The sequence below is a fragment of the Mchenga conophoros genome, linkage group LG10 (assembly GCF_057382185.1).
Source record: "Mchenga conophoros isolate Kocher_MC1m ecotype Shallow Benthic linkage group LG10, M_conophoros_male_GT1.1, whole genome shotgun sequence".
Classification (NCBI taxonomy): domain Eukaryota; kingdom Metazoa; phylum Chordata; class Actinopteri; order Cichliformes; family Cichlidae; genus Mchenga; species Mchenga conophoros.
The window spans coordinates 7,156,057-7,180,256 of record NC_140535.1 but is presented as its reverse complement, the minus strand read 5'-3'; the positions used below and the strand labels follow the sequence as shown (position 1 = coordinate 7,180,256).

Genomic DNA, 24,200 nt, shown 5'->3' with positions numbered 1-24,200 from the left:
GCAGAGACTCCACTAAACTACGAACTGACCATGGCAGTGATGGCTCTCCTTCGGTCCACAGAGAAGCGCCTGATTAAAGATCCTGATCTAGTGGCTGTGTACAATGCAGAAATACACAAACTGGAACAAGCAGGTTATGTAAGAAAACTCACTCCTGAAGAGGCAAACCGCACAGATGAATCCTGGTTCATTCCCCATCATATTGTGCATCATAACAATAAACCTAGGATAGTTTTCAACTGTTCCTTCCAATACAGGCAAGACTGCCTTAACGATCAGCTGCTACCAGGTCCAACTCTCGGTCCATCCTTTATAGGTGTCCTGTTGAGATTTAGGGAGCACCCTGTTGCTGTGAGTGGGGACATACGAGGTATGTTCCATCAGGTGCGGCTTCTTTCGCATGACCGGCCCCTGCTGAGATTCGTGTGGAGAGATATGGAAAGAGATCGGAGCCCGGACATTTATGAGTGGTGTGTCCTGCCCTTTGGAACCACATGCAGCCCCTGTTGTGCCACGTATGCCCTTCAGCGCCATGTGCAGGATCATAAAGATGGCAATGAACAAGTACTAGACTCCGTGCTGCACTCATTTTATGTCGATAACTGTTTGCAATCTCTGCCCTTTGCTTCGCAGGCACGACCACTTGTCGATGTTATCATCAGAGAGTTGCTATCTACTGGTGGTTTCGAAATCCGACAGTGGGCCAGTAACTACCCAGAGGCCATTGTTCATCTCCCCTCTGAAGCAAAGTCCCCTACCTGCGAGCTGTGGTTGACTGAACACCAACCACATCCCCAAGAACCAACCTTAGGCTTGGCATGGCACTGCTCCACAGACCAGATCGCCTACAGATGTCAGCCAGTGGTTCCTCAGGAGTCAACCATGAGAAACATCTACAGCATCCTCGCCTCTCAATACGACCCACTGGGTTTCATCATCCCCTTCACGACCCGGGCAAAGGTTATTGTTCAACGTCTGTGGCAGAACGACAGGAACTGGGATGATCCCATCGAGGGCGAGTTACTCCAACGGTGGCAAGAGTGGGTGAGTGAGCTACAGTATCTACAAGAAATCTGTCTGCCTAGATGCTACACAGCCCCAGCAACCCAAGAGGGAACTTTCCAGCTGCATGTATTCTGTGATGCGTCAGAGTGTGCTTACGGAGCAGTGGCATATTTGAGATTTAAATCGGCAGAACATGAGGTCCACACTGCCTTTATCATGGCCAGATCACGTGTAGCTCCCCGCAAGAAACTGTCAATTCCCCGTTTAGAGCTGTGTGCCGTACTGGCTGGTGCACAACTGTCTAGACTCCTCCTCAGTGAGCTTACTCTGCCCATTAGTGAGACTACTTTATGGACCGATTCTACCACTGTGTTGAACTGGATCTAGTCCGAGTCCTGCCACTATAAAATGTTTGTAGGTACTCGTATTGCCAAAATACAGGAGCTGACTGAGGCCGCCAGCTGGAGGTATGTCCCCTCGGCTTTGAACCCAGCAGATGACATCACCCGGGGAAAACCATTACGTGAGCTGTCAAAACCTAGCCAGTGGATGGATGGGCCCCCCTTCCTGAGACAAGCATCTGAGCAGTGGCCAGCACGACCTACTGTGAGTACAGACACTGAAGATAATACTGAGTTAAAGAAATCAGCTTTCTGTGCCTATGTCACTACAGATTTGGCACAGTCTGATCCTGCATACAACACCTGGGCTGATTTGGTGCAGGCCACCTACCTGTCTTCTCACGGGGCGGCTGTCCTCCCTATGTCAGCGGCACAACGCTTAGAGACAGAAGTTCAAATTCTCAAACAGGCACAACAAGATAGCTTCCCTGTTGAAGTACACACACTTAAATCTGGGAAAGAGGTGTACAAAGACAGCAGACTGAGCAACCTTTCTCCCAAATATGACAGTCAGCTTGGCCTCATACGAGTAGGTGGACGTCTCCAGCGAGCAGAGCAGATGGATGTTAACACTCTGCATCCTATCGTGTTGTCACCAGACCATCCTGCTACTCAGCTCATCATCAAAGACTAGGATACACGTCTCCTGCATCCTGGCCCAGAACGTGTCTTTGCCGAATTGAGACGCAGGTATTGGATTTTAAGAGGCAGACAGGCCATAAGGAAGCATCAGTATCGCTGTTTTGAGTGTAAGAAGTGGAGAGCCAAGCCTGTTTCACCGAAGATGTCTGATCTCCCTGCTACCCGCTTGCGATTAAATCAGACGCCATTCTGGTCCACAGGAATTGACTGTTTTGGCCCTTTCACTATAAAGATACAGTAGGTAGGAGACAAGAGAAACGGTGGGGAATTATATTTAAATGCCTTACGACCCGCTGCATTCACCTCGACCTTCTCACTGGTATGGACACTGACTCCTTTCTCATGGCTCTGCGCAGATTTATTGCTTGAAGAGGAAAACCTTTTGAAATACTGAGTGATCAGGTCACCAATTTCAGAGGAGACAGAGAGCTGCAGGAGGCATTCAAAGTGATGGAGCCACGACTGCAGGAGCTCAGTGAACAGAGCATCATTTTCCACTTCAACCCTCCGCATGCTCCACATTTTGGGGGAGCCTGGGAACGGGAGATCCGTTCAGTCAAATCTGCACTTCAAGTTGCTCTCAAAGGTCAAGCGGTGCCAGAGGATTTGTTGCTTACTGTTCTTATTGAAGTAGAGGGCATACTTAATTCCAAGCCACTGGGATACGTTTCCTCGGATATTGCAGATGTTGATCCAATCACGCCAAATATGTTGCTCATGGGGCGGCGCGATGCTTCCCTTCCCCAGGCAGTTTATGGCACCAGAGAAGAACTTGGAAGGCGGAAATGGCGTCACAGCCAAGTCATAGCGGACCAGTTCTGGACTCAGTTCATTCAGCGCTACCTGCCTGGACTGCAGCCTCACCAGAAGTGGAACCAGACTACTCCACCTTTGAAAGTGGGACAGACTGTCATGGTGGTGGACTATCAGCTCCCACGGGCTTCCTGGCCCGTAGGACAGGTAACACACGTGTTTCCCAGCCCGGATGGACAGGTGCGAGTAGCTGAAGTCGCCATTGGGAAACATAAATACCAACGGCCTATGTCAAAACTTATCACTTTACCTGAACTGTCAGCTGAATGTCCTTAGTCATATTCACATGGGTTTTTTAATGTTTACTAATGTGCTATACACATTAGGGGGCGGCTGTATAAAACCCCTGTGATTTGTGTATATAGACTGTTCCACGGACACCCTCTAACCACTGCTAAGATGGTACATTCCTCCCATCCTTTGTTTGAGTTTGCCCTGGTTCACCGTGATAGCGCTGGTGGAGCTGGGCTGTTGTACTGAACATGTGTCGTGCGTGTGCGTGAATGATAAGTAAGTGCCTTGTATTTGTTTGTTCTATGGTTGTAACTTATCAAATACTTACCTATGTACATTGGGTGATGCTTTTATAGAGTTTTCCAGCGGTTTGTGTAGCCACGAGACAATGTATATTCATGCTGATTTGACCAAAATGGCGCTACCCTTGTGAACTGAGCTGCCCAAAGTAAAGATGGAGTCTATCCCTGTGCAGCAGCCCATTTGTGTCCACCAGGGGGTGGGGTTTAGTCATTTTCGAATTAGACTTTCTGTTCAACCCTTTCTGTATTTTTTAGACCAGTTAGGTTGACTTTAATTGTTTGCTAATTGTAATTTCTGTTATTTTACAGAACCACACACATACATATACTCATACGAATTCACTTCTGGAGATGTTTTGGATTAAAGGAACCCTAATTATCATTGCTGTAGACCCCCTCTTTCATCATATAAGTCACCTGTGCCTTCTGACCGAGGATAGGAAAATCCTGCTGTAATTTGCCAGTTTATTGAGCACACACATGACCAGTTCAGGACTGCTCATGTAGTTGTAAAGTATCTCTAAAATTAGAAACATCCTGTCATAGAGCTGAAAAACTAGTTTTTGCATTTATTACTTCTCGGCTGGACTAGGCTTGTCCTAAAAACTCCCTGAAAAGCTGTCCATTGATCCAACATGCTGCAGCGAAAGAGAGAGCATTCCCTTCATTGGCTCCCTGTTAGATTCAGAATTTAATTTAAAATCCTTCTCCTCACATACAATGCATTGAATAACCAGGACTGATTTTATCTTCAAGACCTTATAGTACTGCCAGAGATTTCTTTCTGATAAAAGGCAGTATTTCCTCCCCACTGTCGTCAAGTGCTTGCTCATAGAGGGACGTTTAATTGTGGGGGGCTTTCTCTCTCTATTACTTCGGGGTCTCTACCTTAGATTATAAAGCCCTGTAACAGAACTCTCGTGATTTAGTGTTAATACATACATAATTGCTATTGTATACATAATACAATATACACCAAATCACAAGGGGGTGGCTGTAGCTCAGGAGGTAGAGCAGGTACCCTACTGATCGGAAGGTTGGTGGTTCGATTCCTGGCTCCTCCAGGCTGCATGTCAAGTATCCTTGGGCAAGATACTAACCCCAAGTTACTTTCTGATGCATCTGTCAGCGTATGAATGTGTGACTGTAGTTAGAAAGCACTATGTATAAAGAAAGTGCTTGCGAGATTGGGTGAATATGGCATGTTATATACAGTGCTTTGAGTACTCCGGGAGAGTAGAAAAGCGCTATATAAGAATCAGCCCCTTTACCATATACAGTGGGGCAAAAAAGTATTTAGTCAGCCACCGATTGTGCAAGTTCCCCCACTTAAAATGATGACAGAGGTCAGTAATTTGCACCAGAGGTACACTTCAACTGTGAGAGACAGAATGTGAAAAAAAAATCCATGAATTCACATGGTAGGATTTGTAAAGAATTTATTCGTAAATTAGGGTGGAAAATAAGTATTTGGTCACCTCAAACAAGGAAAATCTCTGGCTCTCACAGACCTGTAACGTCTTCTGTAAGAAGCGTTTCTGTCCCCCACTCGTTACCTGTATGAATGGCACCTGTTTGAACTCATCATCTGTATAAAAGACACCTGTCCACAGCCTCAAACAGTCAGACTCCAAACTCCGCCATGGCCAAGACCAAAGAGCTTTCGAAGGACACCAGGAAAAGTATTGTAGAGCTGCACCAGACTGGGAAGAGTGAATCTACAATAGGCAAGCAGCTTGGTGTGAAAAAATCAACTGTGGGAGCAATCATCAGAAAATGGAAGACATACAAGACCACTGATAATCTCCCTCGATCTGGGGCTCCACGCAAGATCTCATCCCGTGGGGTCAAAATGATCATGAGAACGGTGAGCAAAGATCCCAGAACCACACGGGGGGACCTGGTGAATGACCTGCAGAGAGCTGGGACCAAAGTAACAAAGGTCACCATCAGTAACACACCACAACGGCAGGGAATCAAATCCCGCAGTGCCAGACGTGTTCCGCTGCTGAAGCCAGTGCATGTCCAGGCCCGTCTGAAGTTTGCCAGAGAGCACATGGATGATACAGCAGAGGATTGGGAGAATGTCATGTGGTCAGATGAAACCAAAGTAGAACTTTTTGGTATAAACTCAACTCGTCGTGTTTGGAGGAAGAAGAATACTGAGTTGCATCCCAAGAACACCATACCTACTCTGAAGCATGGAGGTGGAAACATCATGCTATGGGGCTGTTTTTCTGCCAAGGGGACAGGACGACTGATCCGTGTTAAGGACAGAATGAATGGGGCCATGTATCGTGAGATTTTGAGCCAAAACCTCATTCCATCAGTGAGAACTTTGAAGATGAAACGAGGCTGGGTCTTCCAACATGACAATGATCCAAAACACACCGCCCGGGCAACAAAGGAGTGGCTCCGTAAGAAGCATTTGAAAGTCCTGGAGTGGCCTACCCAGTCTCCAGACCTCAACCCCATAGAAAATCTGTGGCGGGAGTTGAAAGTCCATGTTGCTCGGCGACAGCCCCAAAACATCACTGCTCTCGAGAAGATCTGCATGGAGGAATGGGCCAAAATACCAGCTACTGTGTGTGCAAACCTGGTAAAGACCTATAGTAAACGTTTGACCTCTGTTATTGCCAACAAAGGTTATGTTACAAAGTATTGAGTTGTATTTTTGTTATTGACCAAATACTTATTTTCCACCCTGATTTACGAATAAATTCTTTACAAATCCTACCATGTGGATTCATGGATTTTTTTTTCACATTCTGTCTCTCACAGTTGAAGTGTACCTCTGGTGCAAATTACTGACCTCTGTCATCATTTTAAGTGGGGGAACTTGCACAATCGGTGGCTGACTAAATACTTTTTTGCCCCACTGTATGTGAATTTAATTAATTCATAACATATCGTTTTAACATATTAAAACAAAATATATGATTCACAGTTTAAATTTCATTTTCTGAAAAATATCCAACAGTGTATCTGTGAAAATGTGAAGCTATTGCCTTAAACACTATCTTCTATTAGGGTAAAAAAAAAAAAACTGTGGATAAAAAAAATCCACACAAAACTGGCATTTCGGGCATTTTGAAAATTTACAGAATTTGGTGCCCAATGTTTAATGTATTTGTTTTTTTGTTTTTTAAGTCATCCTTTTTACATCGCATTTTTAAAATGACACAACTGTAACCGTAATTTGGACTGTACCATTAATCCCAGAGGAAGAGAAAAGTATTCACAGTGCTTTGCTTCCTCCACAATGTGTTATGTTACAGCCTTATTGTAAAATGTAAATGTAAATTCATTTTTCAACTCAAAATTCTACATACATTATCCAATAACAACAAAGTGGAAAAAGTTTGCTTAAAATTCAGAAGTGTAATTCTTGCATGACACCGAAAACTGAGCTCAGTTGCACCCTGACACACACCTGTCTATATAAGGTCCCTTTGATGACAGTGCAAGAAAGGTCAGAGGAGTTGTCTGTAGATTTTCAAGACAGGACTGTATCAAGTCACAGAACTTGGGGTGGGGGTATAGCACAGTGACCGCCATCATCCATAATAGGAAGATTTTGAAACACCGGGACTGTTAGCTACTTGGCCAGTCTGAGCAAGTTGGGATAGAAGGAGTATCATTTCTGCAGCACTTCACCGATCAAGCCTGTATGGTAGAGCAGCCAGACGGAAATCATTCCTCATGACAGGTCTCTCTTAAACAAAGATTTAACTTTTTGGCCTGAATCCCGTGTGTCATGGAAAGCAGGCACTGCTCACCACCTGGCTAATACCATCCCTACAGTGAAGCATCGTGGTGCCAGCATCAGCAGCAGAACTGGGAGATTAGTCAGGGTTGAGGAAAAAATGACAGCAGCAATCTACAGAGACATCCTTGATGACGGCCTCCTTCAAAGTGCTCTGGCTTTTGAAATGTGGCAAAGGTTTATCTTCAACAGGATAATAACCCTAAGCACACAGCTGCCGGACACTGGCGCCACTGGGCCCTCTGACCACCACCATTTCATATACCTCCAACAGCTTCCTATCTGACACAGTTGGCTAATTTGGCTAATAGTGGCCATAGTGATGTTTTCTGCTTAAATTTATGAATGTTTATTTATAGTGAGCATCAGCATCAGCTTCCTTACAATATAAACAGTAAATTCATCTGAAAGACATTATGTGCAGTTAGCCTCAAGCCAAGTCCTGACATCTCAATCTTCTCTCAGGATGGGTAACAAGTGTGACCCTTTGACTGATTAAAGGGCTATACCTCAGCTTCGGTTTGCAAAAATCTAATAATCTAACAGATTATACTATACTTAGTTTCTAAGGTGGCTCTGAACACAGTGTAGGATGAGCAGAGATAATTCAACTACATTGAAAAAAACACATTGTCTTAGAGATAATTATGAGGTTTTACAGAATCAAAATAAAGCAGTGATAGTGCATCCAGTAGCAATTTATATCTCTCTACACAAGTGGATTTTTTTTAACATGACATTTTTCATAACAAACACTTTAATTCACTATTATACTGAATTACATATATTGTGTAATGTATTGAAATGATAGGAACAGGATCTTCTAATATTCTCAAAATTCCAAGAATATCACAAAATAAGTTTTGCATTTTTTATGCAAATAAAAAAAACATTTTTATGAGGAAGGTATATGAGCAAAACATATTCTTTTAAGACATTTGTAAAATCATGGAAAATACTAGCCAAAAATGTCCTCCTGATAAAACTGAAAAGAATTAGAAACTGCTTCACAAGGAAGTAACCATTACCCTACTGCAGACTTTTGTCAGTATGAATGGAAAATGGTTATGATCTGCTTAATGAAAAATACTGCTAAATTACTCTTTCTCGTTTGGCTCTCGGCGAAGGCAGTTGCACTTTTCTCCTCTCCTCCTTCCCCTTATCTTCCCTGCTTAGCCTCTTGTGTCCTTGTCTTGTCTCATGTGTATTACTTTCCCTGGAACACTCTCTCACAGTCTGTTCTCTAAAACCTAAAAGAGAATTATGGATTTGATCAACTGGTCTCTGAATGCTATTGACACCCTTTTCTCAACGAGAAGTCTGGGCTTGGGAGAGCCCGAGTGCCCTGGAGGGACTTTCCCTGCCGGATACACGATGGACGGGTGGCAGAAATGGAGGATCGTGTGCCTGGCGGGACTGTCGATCGAGGACGCTGAAGATATCTACCTATTCGGAACCATGATAACAGGGTTCTTGCTGATCGGAGCTGGCTTGGCCCTGGCTTATCGGAGAATTAAGAAAGCGGAACCAGCTGTTTAAACCCCCCCAAGGCTGCCCGCTGGGATTGAAACGATGGGACGAGGCGCGACTTCTCAGAAAGAGCTCACTGAATGCAGCATGGTTAAGACCTTGGAGAAGCTTACGGCTGCCGTGAATACTCAGAATAACACCTCCGAGCGTATATTGGATTATATCAAGGGGAAGTTCCCTCAGAATAACACCTCTGAGCGAAAGTTGGATTACATCGTGGAGCAGCTCACTGCAGTCGTGAGTTCTCAGAATCGGCTCTCTGAGCACAAGAATGACAAGACCACGGAGTGCAAGTTTGACAACATCATGGAGAAGCTCGCGGCTCTCCAACGGGAGAGTGAGAGACCAGTGTTGGAGTGTTAAAGAACAGCTTTAAAATTCTCATGAGTTATTCGCATAAAAGAAAAATCAACAACATCAACATGATAATGCGGATATCCCCTCGGCGCCAGCTGTGGGCTTAAGGCTGGAGCCGAACAAAAACTCCCTGATAACGACTGTGTTTTGACTGTTCCTTCCCATTATAAGGCCACCTGGGTTGGCTGGTAGACTGTTTACTTAGCCTGGTAGGGCGAAGGACACTGTCTCAGCTGAACTATGGACACGCACACACATACACTTACACTGATGAGCACTCACTCATCCCCCTTCCCCTTCCAATGCCTTCGATGCTTGTTGCCTCCTGGGAACACGAGGCGGGTCTGGGCCCGCGCTGGAGAGACGGTGCAGTGGCAGGATGGCTGCTGTGTTGCCTGGGATTACTCCTCATCCCCTACCCAACCCTGTTGCTGGTCACGTGCTCTGTAATGTTGTACTGTGGACATTTATGTGCTTTCTGTGCAGAGGAGTTTTTTTGTTTCCTGTTCTCATGCTGTCCTCCTATAGCCCAGCATGAGTAGAGGTCTCTTTTTTCCTCTTGCATTTTCCCATTGTAGTGTACATTTCAGTGTTTTTTTTCTGTAATGCAACCGTTCTCTGACTTGTATCCCCATGTGATGTCTGTGTTGTGTGTGTAAGGTCGGGGGGCGGGTTCATTCCACTGCAGGGCAACATGCCACTGCATGTGGCAAATAAAATTTGAACTTGAACTTGAACTTGAAATTTAGCACCAGTGTGGAATTTGACAAACTTTTAGCTAGCCAGCTCTAGAATAGGCTTGGTACATTTGTAGTGGTGTTTTACTACTTTTTACCATTACACGTTAAAAGTGATGGTGTTGATTATTTAATGGAATATGTCATTCCCAACTATTTGTGTGCATGTCCAATTTGGACAAGTGAATAACATATACATCTATCAAAAAACAAACAAACAACAACAAAAATAATACTGAGGTGACACTTACTTTTCACCAAAAAATCTCCTCCAGAAGTCAGCAGCATCAGCTTTGGTAATCCTGAACGTGTCTCCTTGGAATTGTCCTCCAGGGAAGATTGCCTTGATTTCTGCCAGCATATGACTGAAGATCAGAGACAGCTTGGTCAGGTTCCTCCTGCAGAGGCCAGAAAACAGGAAATAGTTCATGTAAAATTATAGCCTCACATGTTTGACAGACACCACATGGAAACTATTTGACCTGTACAAATATACTGTACATGTTCCTGACTTCTGATTTGTTGGTAATAGCTGGTCAAATCAGACATTTCGAACACTCTCTTAGACCAACATATGCTAGAACACAGTTTATAGATAATTTAATGTTGGATTTCCTTTAAAAAAGTTAACTATAATATGAACTACATGAGCACATTAGAAAACAAACTGGCTTAAATAATGACTACAGAAGGATCTCTGTGCTATATCACACAACATATCACATCTATCACACACTAGATAAAACTGAACTTAAAAAAAAACCAGACATATTATAACACTTAAGGATGTGTGGGCATAGGATGTGAGAACACATTTTTCTCAGGGTTAGGGTTAGGGTTAGGGATCTCATCATCTGATAATGATAAATGTGACAAATGCAGAGCCAGTGTCAAGTTTTATTTTGCACAGTTATTTATGCAGCCTAAAATCCAATAACATATTGCCACTTATTTTCTGAGTGTACAAAAAGGGTGATAATGTTAGTGCTTTGTAAAAGGAAAGTAAATTTGTTCTTATTCACAAAAACTAACCAGTATAGACAGGTACATTTCCTTCTTTTGAAAGCAAAACCCAGACAATCATAAATGTGACATAGAAAGATTCATCAGTCAAATAAACCACTGACTTGTTGATCCAGAAGACCCTCTATGGCATAGGTGTCAAACTCTGGCCCGCGGGCCAAATTTGGCCCGCAAAGCCATACCAAATTACTATTAGAGCTGGCCTACTGGTATTATACAGCTAATATATATATTGTTTAGTATTAAGCTTTGCTTGTTCCATATTCAGTTTTCCAGCAAAACCTATTTGAGTCCATAAGAAAAGATTCATTCTTATATCTGGAGGAAGATTTTTTTTTTTTAATAAATATTATTGTTAGCCCACGACTCCAGTTTTGAATTTTGGCCCACTGTGTATTTGAGTTTGACACCTCTGCTCTATGGAATGGATTCATGTCATTTGTTTTTGAATTACTGCATATGGACACTATCTACACATTGCAACAAGTTTTTTACACTTCCCAGGATGACTTAGAGCAAAGAAAACCTATGTGTGAGAAGCTGCTTCTTCAACAGAAAGATTGCACACTGTCACTTTGTTGCCTGCTACTATTACTTCCTATTAGACCCTGGTTAAAACCAACAGATGGCATAGCTATACTTTCAACTTTCAAATGGTCATAACCCCAAATGTCAATCAAAGAAAATCCTGTTTATTTGAACAATTATATTTGACGTTATATTCCATCTTTGCTATGAGGAAGGGCAAAAATGAAACTTCGTAACTTCCCAAACACTATCATAAGAGATTTAGCTTTACATGTGATTTTTTTCCCATCAGATGAGTTTTAATGTTGTTGTCTTGTACAATTCGCCATCACACACATATTATTTTATGATCAACAACTGATGACTATAATATGAACTGGTTGACAAAAATTGAAAATGGCAATGTCAAAATTTTATTTCAAACAAATAATCAAAGGACTTAAAAGAGTCACTAAAACAGTAGAACCCTAATTGATGTCTTACCAATAAAATGGGTCAGATGACAAACACATCATCTATTAACTGTAATGTAAACACAACATGCAAATATTAATTGGAATCCCCTTATAGAAATAGATAACCAGGATTTGTGTTGTGATTGCATTACTACTTTAAAGTGGACATAAAACACTACACATATTGGGGCTCTTTTTATCTAATTGCTATCATTTTAATTGATTCCCACTCATGGTAAATGATGGTAAACTGTTGTTATGTTATTCAGCCATGTTCAGAAACACTACAAATCCGTTATGCACAACGTGCATCACTCATACACTGCATCACACTTTTTGGATGTTAATTTGTCCTATTTAACCACAGTTTAGTGTTTTTCTTCATTGTCTGTTTGGAGTATAAAATGTAAGATTAACTTGATATCTGAGTGTCTCTTAGTCTCCTATATTAGCTAGTTAGTCTAGTTTTTTTTTTTTTTTTTTTTTTTGGGGGGGGGGGGGGGGGGGTTGCCTTGTTTAGTTGACTAAGAAATCAGTTACCATGAACAGTTAAACGTCAATCAGAGCTGTAGTCAATTTGATAAATTATACAATAATTTTACAATTATTCATAATATTTTTCAACTTTTTCTTTATTTCTGATTTAATTTTGGAATGTTTGCCCATCTACGGTCTTTCTCCATTTCCTTGGAAATGGAATAAAGTATTTGAGTAATATTAGGTTAAAGTGGGAAAGGTGAGCATCAGTATTCTGTGGTAGCGTTCCACTTCAGTTGGTCTGCATGTGTATGAGCATGTGAGTGTGCTTGTGTGTATGCCTGCACTGAAAAAAAGTAATTTCATGCTTCTTTGGTTACCATTAGGCCTCTAATCAACCAAGGGCCAACCAAAATAACTTCTCATTGGGATGCAAAGGAAAAGACCACACATCCTTGTGGGCGAGGGCTCTGCTCTTAAGTACCCCCAAACAAACAGAAAAAGCAGCATGTATTCTGCGCTATATAATGTATGCATGGATACATGGATACATTTTTTGGATGTAAATTTTCTCCCTGCTTACAGCATCACCCCACTTTAATGCTCAGTGCAAAGTACAAGACAGATATATGGTCAGTCTCTCATGTGTCCTTGCCATGATCTGTGCTATCAGTCTGTAATCTGCCTCATCTGACAAGCTGCCCATGAAAGGCAGCCTAGGGCTAATTTATTCAGCGTGTCTAGGGTAGCATGGCCAGAAACTGCTGGCTAACTTATGTAATTTTTTGATTGTTCTGTTATAAGCAACACATAAATGAAATCATACTAAACAGCTTTTCAACATGTTAAATAAAAAGAACAATTTCAGATTCCCCATAAATAAAATAGAGCAAAGTCACAAATTTGCTTACACAGTTGCTATCACACTGCTGTGCTGACAAGTGCACACCAGCTGCTCAACTGCTCACTATCTCAATTTCTATTGGCTTCCTGCCATCTCAACAATTTGTCTCCATCACAAACGGCTTCCTCTAACTCACTATGACATTGTAGACTTGCTTTAAATGTCAGGGTCACTATAACAGAAGTCTCTAAATAATAAATGAATTGTTCATTAAAAGTAATATGGTAAGGACCATACAGTTGTGCTGTATTCAATATTCAGTCTTGAGTATTTACTTTCATTCTGGATAAATGTATTACCATTTCTCCAACATCATGTACTGGTATTCAAAAGCTTCATTTGAATCATTTTTAGGCTCTTATGAATGATGATGAAAGCTATTATTATCAATTCATAAATGTAACATTTCCTATCATACTGGGAACAGTATTCTATTAAAAGGGTGATGTAAGAAAGATGTTTCTAGATTTATTAATAAAAAGCATTCTCTTTTCTGCAATTAAGGGTTATCTGTGGTTGATGATAACTATGATTATAAAGTCTGGATGTTAAAGGGTAGAGCGATCAACTGGAAAACGTGGTCTGGCATTGTAGGGCCAATGCTAGGTTTGACAGTACACTTTTGGGGAGAGATTTCCTCGACCATTTCCTTCACACTGTCCCCCAGCTGCATCCGTTCAGTAGAGCCCCCCAGTCAATACCAGTCATTACAGTGTCCCCCGGTCGCATCCGTTTGGTAGTGATCCCCAGTCAGTACCAGTCACTACAGTGTTCCCTGGTTGCATATGTTCGGTAGTGACCCTCAGTCAATACCAGTCTCTACAGTATCCTCCGGTCACATCTGTTCGGTAGTGACCCCCAGTCAATACCAGTCACTATGGTGTCCCCCGGTCGCATCCGTTCGGCAGTGACCCCTAGTCAATACCAGTCACAAGAAAGCATTGCTATGGTTAAAAGCTTTGAAGATGCTGTAGTTTAAAGCTTGTCTGCCACAGCCCCTGTCTCTCATGTACCTCAGTGCTCATAGCTGAGTGTCCCGCAGAAGCTTGGAAAGAAAGCGTCTGGAGTTCTTTAAGTTTCCTCGAAGATGTTTCACCTCAAGGAAACTTAAAGAAGTCCACATGCTTTTCTTTCTAAGCTAAGACTACAATGAGCTGGATGACTGCGAACCTTCACAGACATATAACTCATGAAGTAGAACTGGATGCAGAACAGGAGGTAGAGCTAATTCACAATTTGAAGGTTGGTGGTTCAATCCCTGGTTTCCAAAGTATCCTTGTGCAAGTTGCTCAATTCACTGGAGTGTGAATGTATATGACTGTTAGGCCAGCATTTAGAAAAGTGCCTGTGTCAACGGGTGAATGAAGCACGGTGTATAAAGCACTTTGAGTGCTCCAGTAGAGTAGAAAGGCACCATTTAAAGGCTACATTTCCCATTTACAGCTGGGGGATGTGGACAAAAGAAATAAATGGGCCCTTTGGAACCAAATGACTCAATCCAAGCTTTGATCCAACAGTGGAGGGGCTGTTCTTTTTTCTTCATGTGTGTTTGAAGGGTGGGGGCATAATACTGCAGGTCAAAGCACATTGATATAAACCCTTAGTCAGAAGGCAGTGAGTAAACCTCTCAAAATAGCTTTCCAGTCCTTTGTATGTATGTACTCTCACAAACACACATACATTTATGCTGAGACTTATTCCTACCCAGGTTCTACTTTGTGGAAGCTTACTCAGGCTCAGACCTTCCATGGGAACATGTGACATCATCATTTCAAAGGACTGCTCACTATGACACATCAACAAGCGTAATAAAAATCCTTCTGCAGAAGTACATTCCAGATCAAGCCTATACATGTTAGTTGCAGAAATACAGTACTGTGCAAAAGGTTTTAGGCAGGTGTGAAAAAATTCAGTAAACAAAGAATGCTTTCAGGAATATATGATTGTTGTAATGTTTGTTTATTTTTATCAATTTACAAAATGCAAAGTGAGTGAACAAAAATTTAAATCAAATCAGTTATTTGGCGTTACTGCCTTTAGCCTTCAAATAAGCATTAGTTCTTATAGTACAATTGCACAAAGTCAGGGATTTTGTAGGCCAAACTCTGCTACCAAGTTGAGGTTGTGAAAGACAGTTTCATGTCATGGCAAGATTGAGCACAGCAACAAGGCACAAGGTAGTTATACTCTCCCAGACAAAGATTTCAAAGCAGACTGGGGTTTCAAGATGTGCTGTTCAAGCTCTTTTGAGGAGGCATAAAGAAACGGGCAATGTAAAGGATCATAGACACAAGTGGTCGGTCAAGGAAACTTACTGCAGCAGTGCTTATTACCCTTTGAAATCAGAAGATGTCCAGCAGTGCCATAAGCTCAGAACTGGCAGAAACCAGTGGGACATTCCATCTAATGTCTGGAGAAGTCTGGCCAGAAGTGGTCTTTATGGAAGAGTTGCAGCCAAAAAGCCATGCCTTTGACGTAGAAACAAGGCCAAGTGACTCAAGTATGCACGTAAACATAGAAAATGGGGGTGCAGAAAAATGGCAGTAGGTGCTCTGGACTGATGAGTCAAAATTAGAAATATTTGGCTGTAGCAGAAGGCAGTTTGTTTGTTGAAGGGCTGGAGAGCGGTGCAATAATGAGTGTCTGCAGGCAACAGTGAAGCATGGTGGAGGTTCCTTGAACGTTTGGGATGCATTTCTGCAAATGGAGTTGGAGATTTGGTCAGGATTAATGGTGTTCTCAATGCTGAGAAATACAGGCAGATATTTCTCCATCATGCAATACCATCAGGGAAGTGTATGATTGGCCCCAAATTTATTCTGCAGCAGGACAATGATCCCAAACATACAGTCGAAGCCATTAAGAACTATCTTCAGTGTAAAGAAGAACAAGAAGGCCTGGAAGTGATAGTATGGCCCCCACAGAGCCCTGATTTTAACATCATCGATGGTGTCAGAGATTACATGAAAAGACAAAAGGATGTTAGGAAGCCTACATCCACAGAAGACCTGTGGTTAGTTCTCCAAGATTTTTGGAACAACCTGCCAGCCGAGTTCCTTCAAAAACTGTGTGCAACTGTACCTAGAAGAAGGCAAAGGGTGGTCACACCAAATATTGATTTGATTTAGATTTCTCTTTTGTTCATTCACTGCATTTTGTTGATTGATAAAAATAAATGATTAACACTTCCATTTCTGAAAGCATTCTTTGTTTACAGCATTTTTTTTACACCTGCCTAAAACTTTTGCACAGTACAGTAAAAGCATGCCCATTCTCATGAACAAATTAAAAGAAATAACTGATACAGTGAATATCAAATTAAACAAAGAAAAATGGACTATGCTTTTCTTTTCCGTCTATACTTTTATTCTCTCTTTTCTTTACCCTCAACTCTCAACTAGCCACAGAAGATAACTGCCCCATGCTAAGCCTATTTTTGGAGAGGATCACTTCCCTTCCTATTAAATAAATGTTTTTCTTGGCAGTTTGCTGAGTGGTCATATGCTAAAAAATATAAACAGTCCTTGCTAATGCTCTTTTGAGATTTTAATAATCTTAACACCTTAACTATTCTGGTATAAAATGTCACAGAAATATAGGCTACATAAAAATGTATATGAGAGTACAAAAGTATGTGGTGTAGTATGTGAACTATCAAATGAGGATCACAGAAGAAAAAAAGTTGTTTCAGCATAAGTTGACGCAACCTTCAGCAAGATCAGGAAAAAAAAATCTTTTTTAGCAGAGCTAATTTACTGCAACTTTGTTTTACGGCTCAGTTTTAGCAAATGACATTTTATATAATAAATTTATCATTTTCAGCCATGAATTATGAAACCACTCATGTTTGTCAGTGTCATTTTAGGCTGTTTGATGGGCTCTTTTCTAAAAAGGGTTTACCCTTGCTTAAGAATGACATCATCTGCTTTGGGCATTAACTGCCAATGGGCAGGACAAATAGAGAGAGTCACTAAAGTACTATGGTGTCAAAGATTTGTACTAGAAAGTAAAAAATTGAAAAGGAAGAGGTTAACTTGCTCAATTAAATAAAACAGCCATGAGTCTGTTTCTAATGAGAGGCTCAAATTTAATACAAAAGAGACTGCAGATCATTCTTAAACTTTTAGAAATGCTCTTCTTCACATAACCTTCACAGATGTGTGCTTGAACGTACTTCTCCAGTTTAAAACACAATTACTCAAACAGACATAAGCAAAGACACACAGACACCCTGTCTCTCAGTCTTTTGTAGGATGAAAGAGAGCCTCTTGCCTGTATGTTTAAGAGTCTACTTTCTCATGATATGAATAAAAAGATGTATGAATAAACTCGGACTATATATTTACAACTACATATTTTTTCACACTGTTCTAGCTAGGGTCTATTTAAACATTGTATGCTAGTGAAATTGAGTTGCTTATGTTAAAAGAGTCATTGCTAGACAGCAAAAAAGGATGCATGTATTTTTGAAACTGTTTGCCATTCTTTCAATGTGTCAGCAGAACATCCACTTGAGAACATTGAGAAGAGTTGATGAATAATGCCCCTATCATTTTCCAGTTTCACATCTTTAACATCTATGTATAGTATTTGTGAAAATATTTTGAAAAATATTTGCTGATATGTAAATATCAGGATGTACTTTCTCCCTAATAATCACTGGTATAGGTTCCAAAATTCAACTATGGGAAAAACTGCTGGAACACTTCTCACTTAGTCTGGTTTAACAGGCATCCTGCAACATATGCATATAATGTAAAAGCTCAACCTCATGTTGTAACTGCAAAAGCTATTTGATATAACCGGAAATCAATTTGATTAACACAGAAATCAAACCCTGCAACTGGTTCAACTGTTCTTTTAGACTTCATTGAAGCAGAAGGAATCATCACGAACCCACACACACCGCATGACTCTTAGCTTTATGCAAATGAAAACAGCTATCTTAAAAGTCTAGAAATACTGACTCATACAACGTCATGTAACTACCAAGAATGTACTAAATAGCTAAATAATTTGTCAGGTGATTCAGATATGACATTTATAAATTTTCACACGTGAAATATATGTTTCTATGGTTTCTTCTTTACCATATTGCAACAGCAACATATAGTGTTTATAGTAAACACTGTGTTTTACTGCAATAAATTAAGCCTATACAATCAGAGGCAATAAGAGAATAAAAGTAAGAAAAAAAGAGAGAAAGAGTTTCACACATACAGATCAAAAAGGGTGCTGGATGCTTCTTCAGCTGAGATAAAAAGGAAATATATGAAGCGGATGTAAAGTGTGTGGGGATTTTCCCTCTGAAGCTCTGCACATAGCTATCAGAAAGGGCTCCTGAGAATTACTGGAGCCTTACACATTTAAATTACCTATTGCAAAAACAGTTTTTAAATGACATAAATCATTTAGTTTTTATACCTGTTGACTCATAGCAAGAAGTTTCTGGAATTGAATACAGCATCTGGCTGGGCCTTCTGTATATGTTACATGACAGGCTTGCATTTGAAAAAAATCAGAATTTCATATCAAATCTTTGCAATGCGCAAGATGTGTAGTGGCATTTATCCTTAGATAGTTTGGGAAGAAAGCCAGTCAGAAGGGCTGTCTGGACATCAGTAAAAAAGAATAAAGTAAAAAAAATCAGTAAAAAATAATTTAATATATGTGTGTTTTATTAAGCTCCAATATGGACTGCAGAGTACAGTGAAGCAGTGCACCTTGAAAACAGATGAAATTGCAGCAGAGACTCTCTGCATAGTTACTTTTTGGATTATATGACTACTTTGCAACTCGAACCATGGAAAGAATGTGAAGTGTTCTTCCTGTAACTCTGCAATGGGTAAAGTTTTCACAGAGAATCATCTTCATTCTGCTATCACAGTATTTCAGCTGGCTAACCAGCCATGTACAGTTACAAATATCTGTCATCACGATGTGGCTGAGATAAAAAAAAAAAAACAACTTAAAGTTGTCAAGATCATTCCAACATATTTTTCAGATGAATCAACCTGCAACTTAATATTGAGCGTTAAGACAAAGAGCAGGAGTTGGTGTGTTGAAGTACTTATGGAAACTTTTGACTTTCACAGTTGTAATTGCAAGTGTGACACATATGAGTTGGTTGTAAGAGGCTGGAAAACTGAGCTATTAAGATTTTAAGAAAATGTTATTTAAATAACATTTAAAGGTGAATGGTAAGACATGTAAGTAAGTAAGTCATGTTGTCTCTGTGACTATGGTTATCATGAGTAAAACAAAAAGAGAGCACCGTCTCGTACAGTATTCAAAAAGGAAACTGACATCTGAGGGCATCAAGGAGCATCTACTGTGCATATCTAGCCCAAATGTACACAAATATATATAGCTTTGGAATGAAGTGGCCAGAACAGAGTGTACCTCCAAAAAGCTTGTAATTTTTAAATCTGAAACAAAACTGTTAATTATTATTGTTCCTATTCTGTCTGAGAGACATCATATGATAGCTACTTCTCTTAAAGCAGTCTTCCAGAGAAAACCAAGAAAATCTGTGTTAACATAAAACACAAAAGCCAGGAAATATCCCGTCGTCATACCTGTCCTGTGACTGCTCCTCGTACATCCTCTCTCTTCCCTCTTTGAAGAGCCGGATAGCTCGTTTGGATTTCTTCATAAGGCTATCAATGTAGATTTTAAAGTAATCATTCTCACTAAGCTGTATGATCATCTGGTTCTCTTCATATTTGCCTAGTATGACCCGCAGGTGTTGGTAGGCATCAGGTAAAATATCCAGGATATATGGTGGACTGTTTTTCAGTTGGAGTCTGGGATTTTGGCAGAGCCGCACCTGTTGCAAAGGAATTAATCAATAAATGAAAAATCAATGTTTTCTCAATGCACATCAAATTTTCTCCTGCCACTCTACCTGAGCAGCTGTGGCAGCATGAGAGGAACAACAGGAACAATATTATGCATATACTAGTTTCATTATGTAACTCAGGTATGTATATGACGGATTTTGATAAGGACTTTTGTAAATAAATGTAGTTCTAAAGGTTCTATTGAGATGAAATTCTCACCATATGTCGGTAAACCCATCCAACCCACATATGCAAAGAAATCAAACCACAGATGTCTCTTAATTAAGTTGTGTGTAATGATGATAAACAACACAGGGAAAAAGTATTGAACACATGAAGAAAGGGAGGTGCAAAAATACATGGAAAGCCTGACACCAGCTAAACTCTATCAGTAATTAGAAAGCCATCCTGCCAATTAATGCAAATTGATATCAAGTGCTTCAGCTGTTTTCTGGACAAAATTTCTAGGTGTAGCTAAGTAAGGGAAGGTTTCCACTTAAGTGGTCTCCACTCATCTCTGCTTTTTGCAGAGGATGTGGTTCATTTGGTTTCATCATTTTGTGGCTTGTTTACAAGTGAGGGGAGAGGAGAATGGGAAAGCAATAGGTGGATTGGTACTGTGGCAGCAGTGTTGCCGTCATGGTCAAAAGGGAGCTGAGCGTGAAAATTGAGCTCTTGATTTAGTGGTCGATCTACATCCCTACCTTCACCAATGGTCACGAGCTCTGGGGGGTGACTGAAAAAACAAGATTGCGGACACAACCAGCAGAAATGAACTTTCTCTGAAGGGTGGCTGGAGGAAATAGACAATCCGGGAGAAGCTGAGAATAGAGCATCTAGGCCCTGTAGCAGACCCAGGACACGCTGGAGAGATTATATCTCTCAACTGCCTTAATGTTCCCCCCAGACAAGCTAGAGGAGTTGGTTCTAGGGAGAGGGATCTCTGGGCTTCTCTGCTTAGGCTGCTGACCACAAGGATAAGTGGAAGAAATTGGACAGATGGATAGATAGACTGATGGTTCAGTCCCAACTGATGCCCTATTAAAAGCTGTCTCATTACCAAGGTTTCACACAAGAAATATCTTGTGATGGGTAAACCACTGAGTGCTCTCAAGACCTATGGAACTTTATTGTTGCAAGAAACACAATGATGGGATTGTTTACAGAAGAATTTCTAAACTATTGAAGATTCCAGTGAGCACTGTTTGGGCTATAATTCAGAGGAGTGAAAACAACTATCAGAAGAGTTGTCCAAGAGCCAAGGACCATTTGTGAAGAGGTACAGAAAGGCTTGGAATCAGCAGGTACAAGTGTTTTAAAGAAGATATTAAGTAATAATCTCAAATGCCATGGCCTGTATGGATGCTCATGATCCAAGACTCCATTGCTGAAGAAAAAGCATGTTGAAGTGCGTTTAAAGTTTGCTGAACAACATTTAGACAAGTCTGTGAGGATACAGTCTGGTCAGATGGGAACAAAATTGAACTTCTTTGATAACATAATATATACCATGTTTGGATGTCAAAAGGCACTGCATATCACTTTAGAAGCACTGATGGCCAAGGTCATTTCTCAAGACTTACAACTTTATCCATGAGTTTCCAAGTTTTTTCTACAGTCCTCCGGTCAGCAACTGCTTGTTTGGGTGGCCCCACTGCATCCTGGATGGCATCAATGATGCCTAAAATTCGCCCCTTACTTCTATTTGGTCCACGTCCACCAGGATATCGACTACTGAGAGCAGTTGCCATTTCCTACAATCACACAGAATTTGTACTATCAAAACATTAAATGGCATGAAAACATTTGAAAAAAAAAAGTAAATTTCTAATAGAAAAAAAAATCAGCGAAAACAGTTACAGTTGTTATTTTTTCATTAATATGTTTTCAGACAGAGAGAATGATGAGAGAATATGCACAGCCTATATAAGATGTTTATTATACCGAGCTTCTTCTTAGTCCCCCCCACACACACACACACACACACACACACTTCTCCTTGGTCCTGGACTTGTCAGTTAAACCCCTGCAATATAGGTTTTAGTGTCTTTCCTGATGAGTGCATGTCACCTGATTTGCATGTTAATTTTACACATCCAGAACTTTAACTGCAAAATTAAGCTGCACAAAATAAGCTGCTTATTATATTCCGTCCTCTTCCTTTGTGGTTTGATTAAGGATCAAGTTTCTACTTTGTGTGCAGTGATCTTGTCGTATGTTAACTTATTCGTTTTTCTGGTTTTCATGAACTACCTGTTATGAACGTAAGTTACCATATAACCACTGTTTCCGGGAGGCAGATTTTTCGTTTTAAGCGACTGTGACTGAGGTCACACAAGATTCTTACACTTATATAGACGGATGTTGGAGGGGAACAAAGTCCTAACTTACCAAATCACAGGGGAATGTCTGCTGGGATCCCTACTGAATTCGGTCCACATCCAACACAAAAACAAGAACTATCCCAGAGTCCAAAGCTGGAAAAAAAATGGGCATGAAAAGTATCCAGCCTATATAGTTCTGTTATTTCACTATAAATCCTCAAAATTTATAATTGTCAAATAAGAGCAACTCCCTAGGAGTAGCCGGAGGAGCTGTATAAACCCGAGGCACAATACGTTTTGTACAACAAAATAGGTGTGAAGTTAAATGCTCTAAACATTATACTTCCAGTGGAACATTTCAAAATAAAGTGACGATTGATGAAATCATTTACATCTAGATTTTCAGCTCCGTGGTCAGCTTGTATTCGATTTTCTTTTAAATTAAAATCAACACCCAACAATCATGCTCTTTTAATAGACCAGTTGGACAAAAATGACGGCCAACAACAAGATGAATTTAAGGTGATTATGTCATCACTGTGTGTTGTAATCAAAGATAGGACTGTTAGAGATTATGTAAAAATAATTTTGTCGACTTCTTTCCTTTTATTTTGGTCAATATAAGAATTAGACACTGTAGCCCATATTATTAACACTCAAAATAATAGATCACAGGACTATATCTCTTGATTAATTTATGATTATCGTTTCAAGTGGCAATGGTTATTCAGGATGTAGTCTTATGAAAAACTAAAGTAGTGCATAGCATAGCACTCGACCTCCCAGGCCCATCTCAGAGCTATGAAGACTCTATTCCTTTATAAATATTGCAAAATTGAATTTGACATATCTTACATTCAACACAAGATGTGTAAATTTCCCAGCACAAATGTGTTTTGTTTAACTTTTGCCTTTATTTTTTAAATTGTATTTTTGTGTCTGTTGCTGGCTACATTCATCTTGTCTTTTTTGCGTCACACAAACGCAACTCATAGCGTAAAGTCTGTGCTTTTATTTTAGAGGTACAGTAGTCTAAGTTCCTGCATCGTTTTAGCCTTGTTCTGGAATCTTGCTACAACCACAACGTGACATGAGGGCCGCTCCCACTCCTTTCAGTCGGAACGAGCAGTGTTATACCGGAAGTGACAAGAGTGCTTGGGTGTGACAAATGTGCGCCCTCAAATAAACGTGTTATTGAAGTTGTGTAGTAGTGATTACAGCATTTACATATAACTCCGCTGTGATTTGTTAGATCTTAATGGCTGATGTTCTTCCTGATACAACCACTGAGAACGTTGTCTTTATTCTGATGATCGAACCACGGATCTTCCCAGCAAACAAGGAAACCATCTGCAGCCCCCCAGCCCCCCAACCCCCCACACACTCAGTTCCCCAACCGTTGCGTCGTATAAGGAAGTTCTCTGGAAGTTAGAGAATCGGTTGCTGGTGGTAAAAATGACAGGTCGGTAATCGTTTTGCGAGCATTAATCGGATCTTCAAATTTACCGTTAAGGCGGCGGACCTCACCGTTCGGATTAACGCTGTCCTCGGTGTCCTACGAGGATAGCGCTGCTATTCTTTCACCGCCACCGTCCTCGGGAGAGTTCCAGCTGGCGCTGCTTCCGGGAAGTTGTGTTAACCGGTGTTAACAACGTAAAAAGACCATTGCACGCTAATAAATTTTACCAATGTTTAATTAACAGTGTCATATATTGGCAGCAACTGGCAGGTCTGCCCGGGAGAAGCAAATCGCACCAACTCTAACTGCTATCTCTTTTCCCTTATTCATTGCCTATGGCAGTGCTTTTAATTATTAATACTACAAATAGCATCTGTCAGCAAGCATAACACAGGGAAAAT

General features: G+C 40.7%; 1 protein-coding gene and 1 pseudogene across 10 annotated transcripts in view; one reads left to right on the top strand and one right to left on the bottom strand.

Moving 5' to 3' along the window:
• The window catches only part of cblb (Cbl proto-oncogene B, E3 ubiquitin protein ligase), a 171,648-nt gene extending 147,665 nt beyond the window's left edge, over positions 1–23,983 (bottom strand). Inside the window, exons 1-5 of one of the 10 annotated variants that reach the window (XM_085288333.1) lie at positions 23,868–23,886; positions 22,408–22,493; positions 21,600–21,770; positions 19,753–20,003; positions 10,039–10,185 (exon numbers count right to left, since the gene is read on the bottom strand). In XM_085288333.1, the coding sequence (XP_085144459.1) occupies positions 10,039–10,185; positions 19,753–20,003; positions 21,600–21,767 (566 nt within the window). In that variant the 5' untranslated portion in view covers positions 21,768–21,770; positions 22,408–22,493; positions 23,868–23,886. Of the gene's footprint in view, positions 1–10,038; positions 10,186–19,752; positions 20,004–21,599; positions 21,771–22,407; positions 22,881–23,846 lie in introns of those variants that run through there. The other 9 variants (XM_085288334.1, XM_085288335.1, XM_085288341.1 and 6 more) reach the window with 9 other exon arrangements.
• LOC146565302 (uncharacterized) lies at positions 8,311–9,781 on the top strand (annotated as a pseudogene).
• Positions 23,984–24,200: the final 217 nt, after the last annotated feature.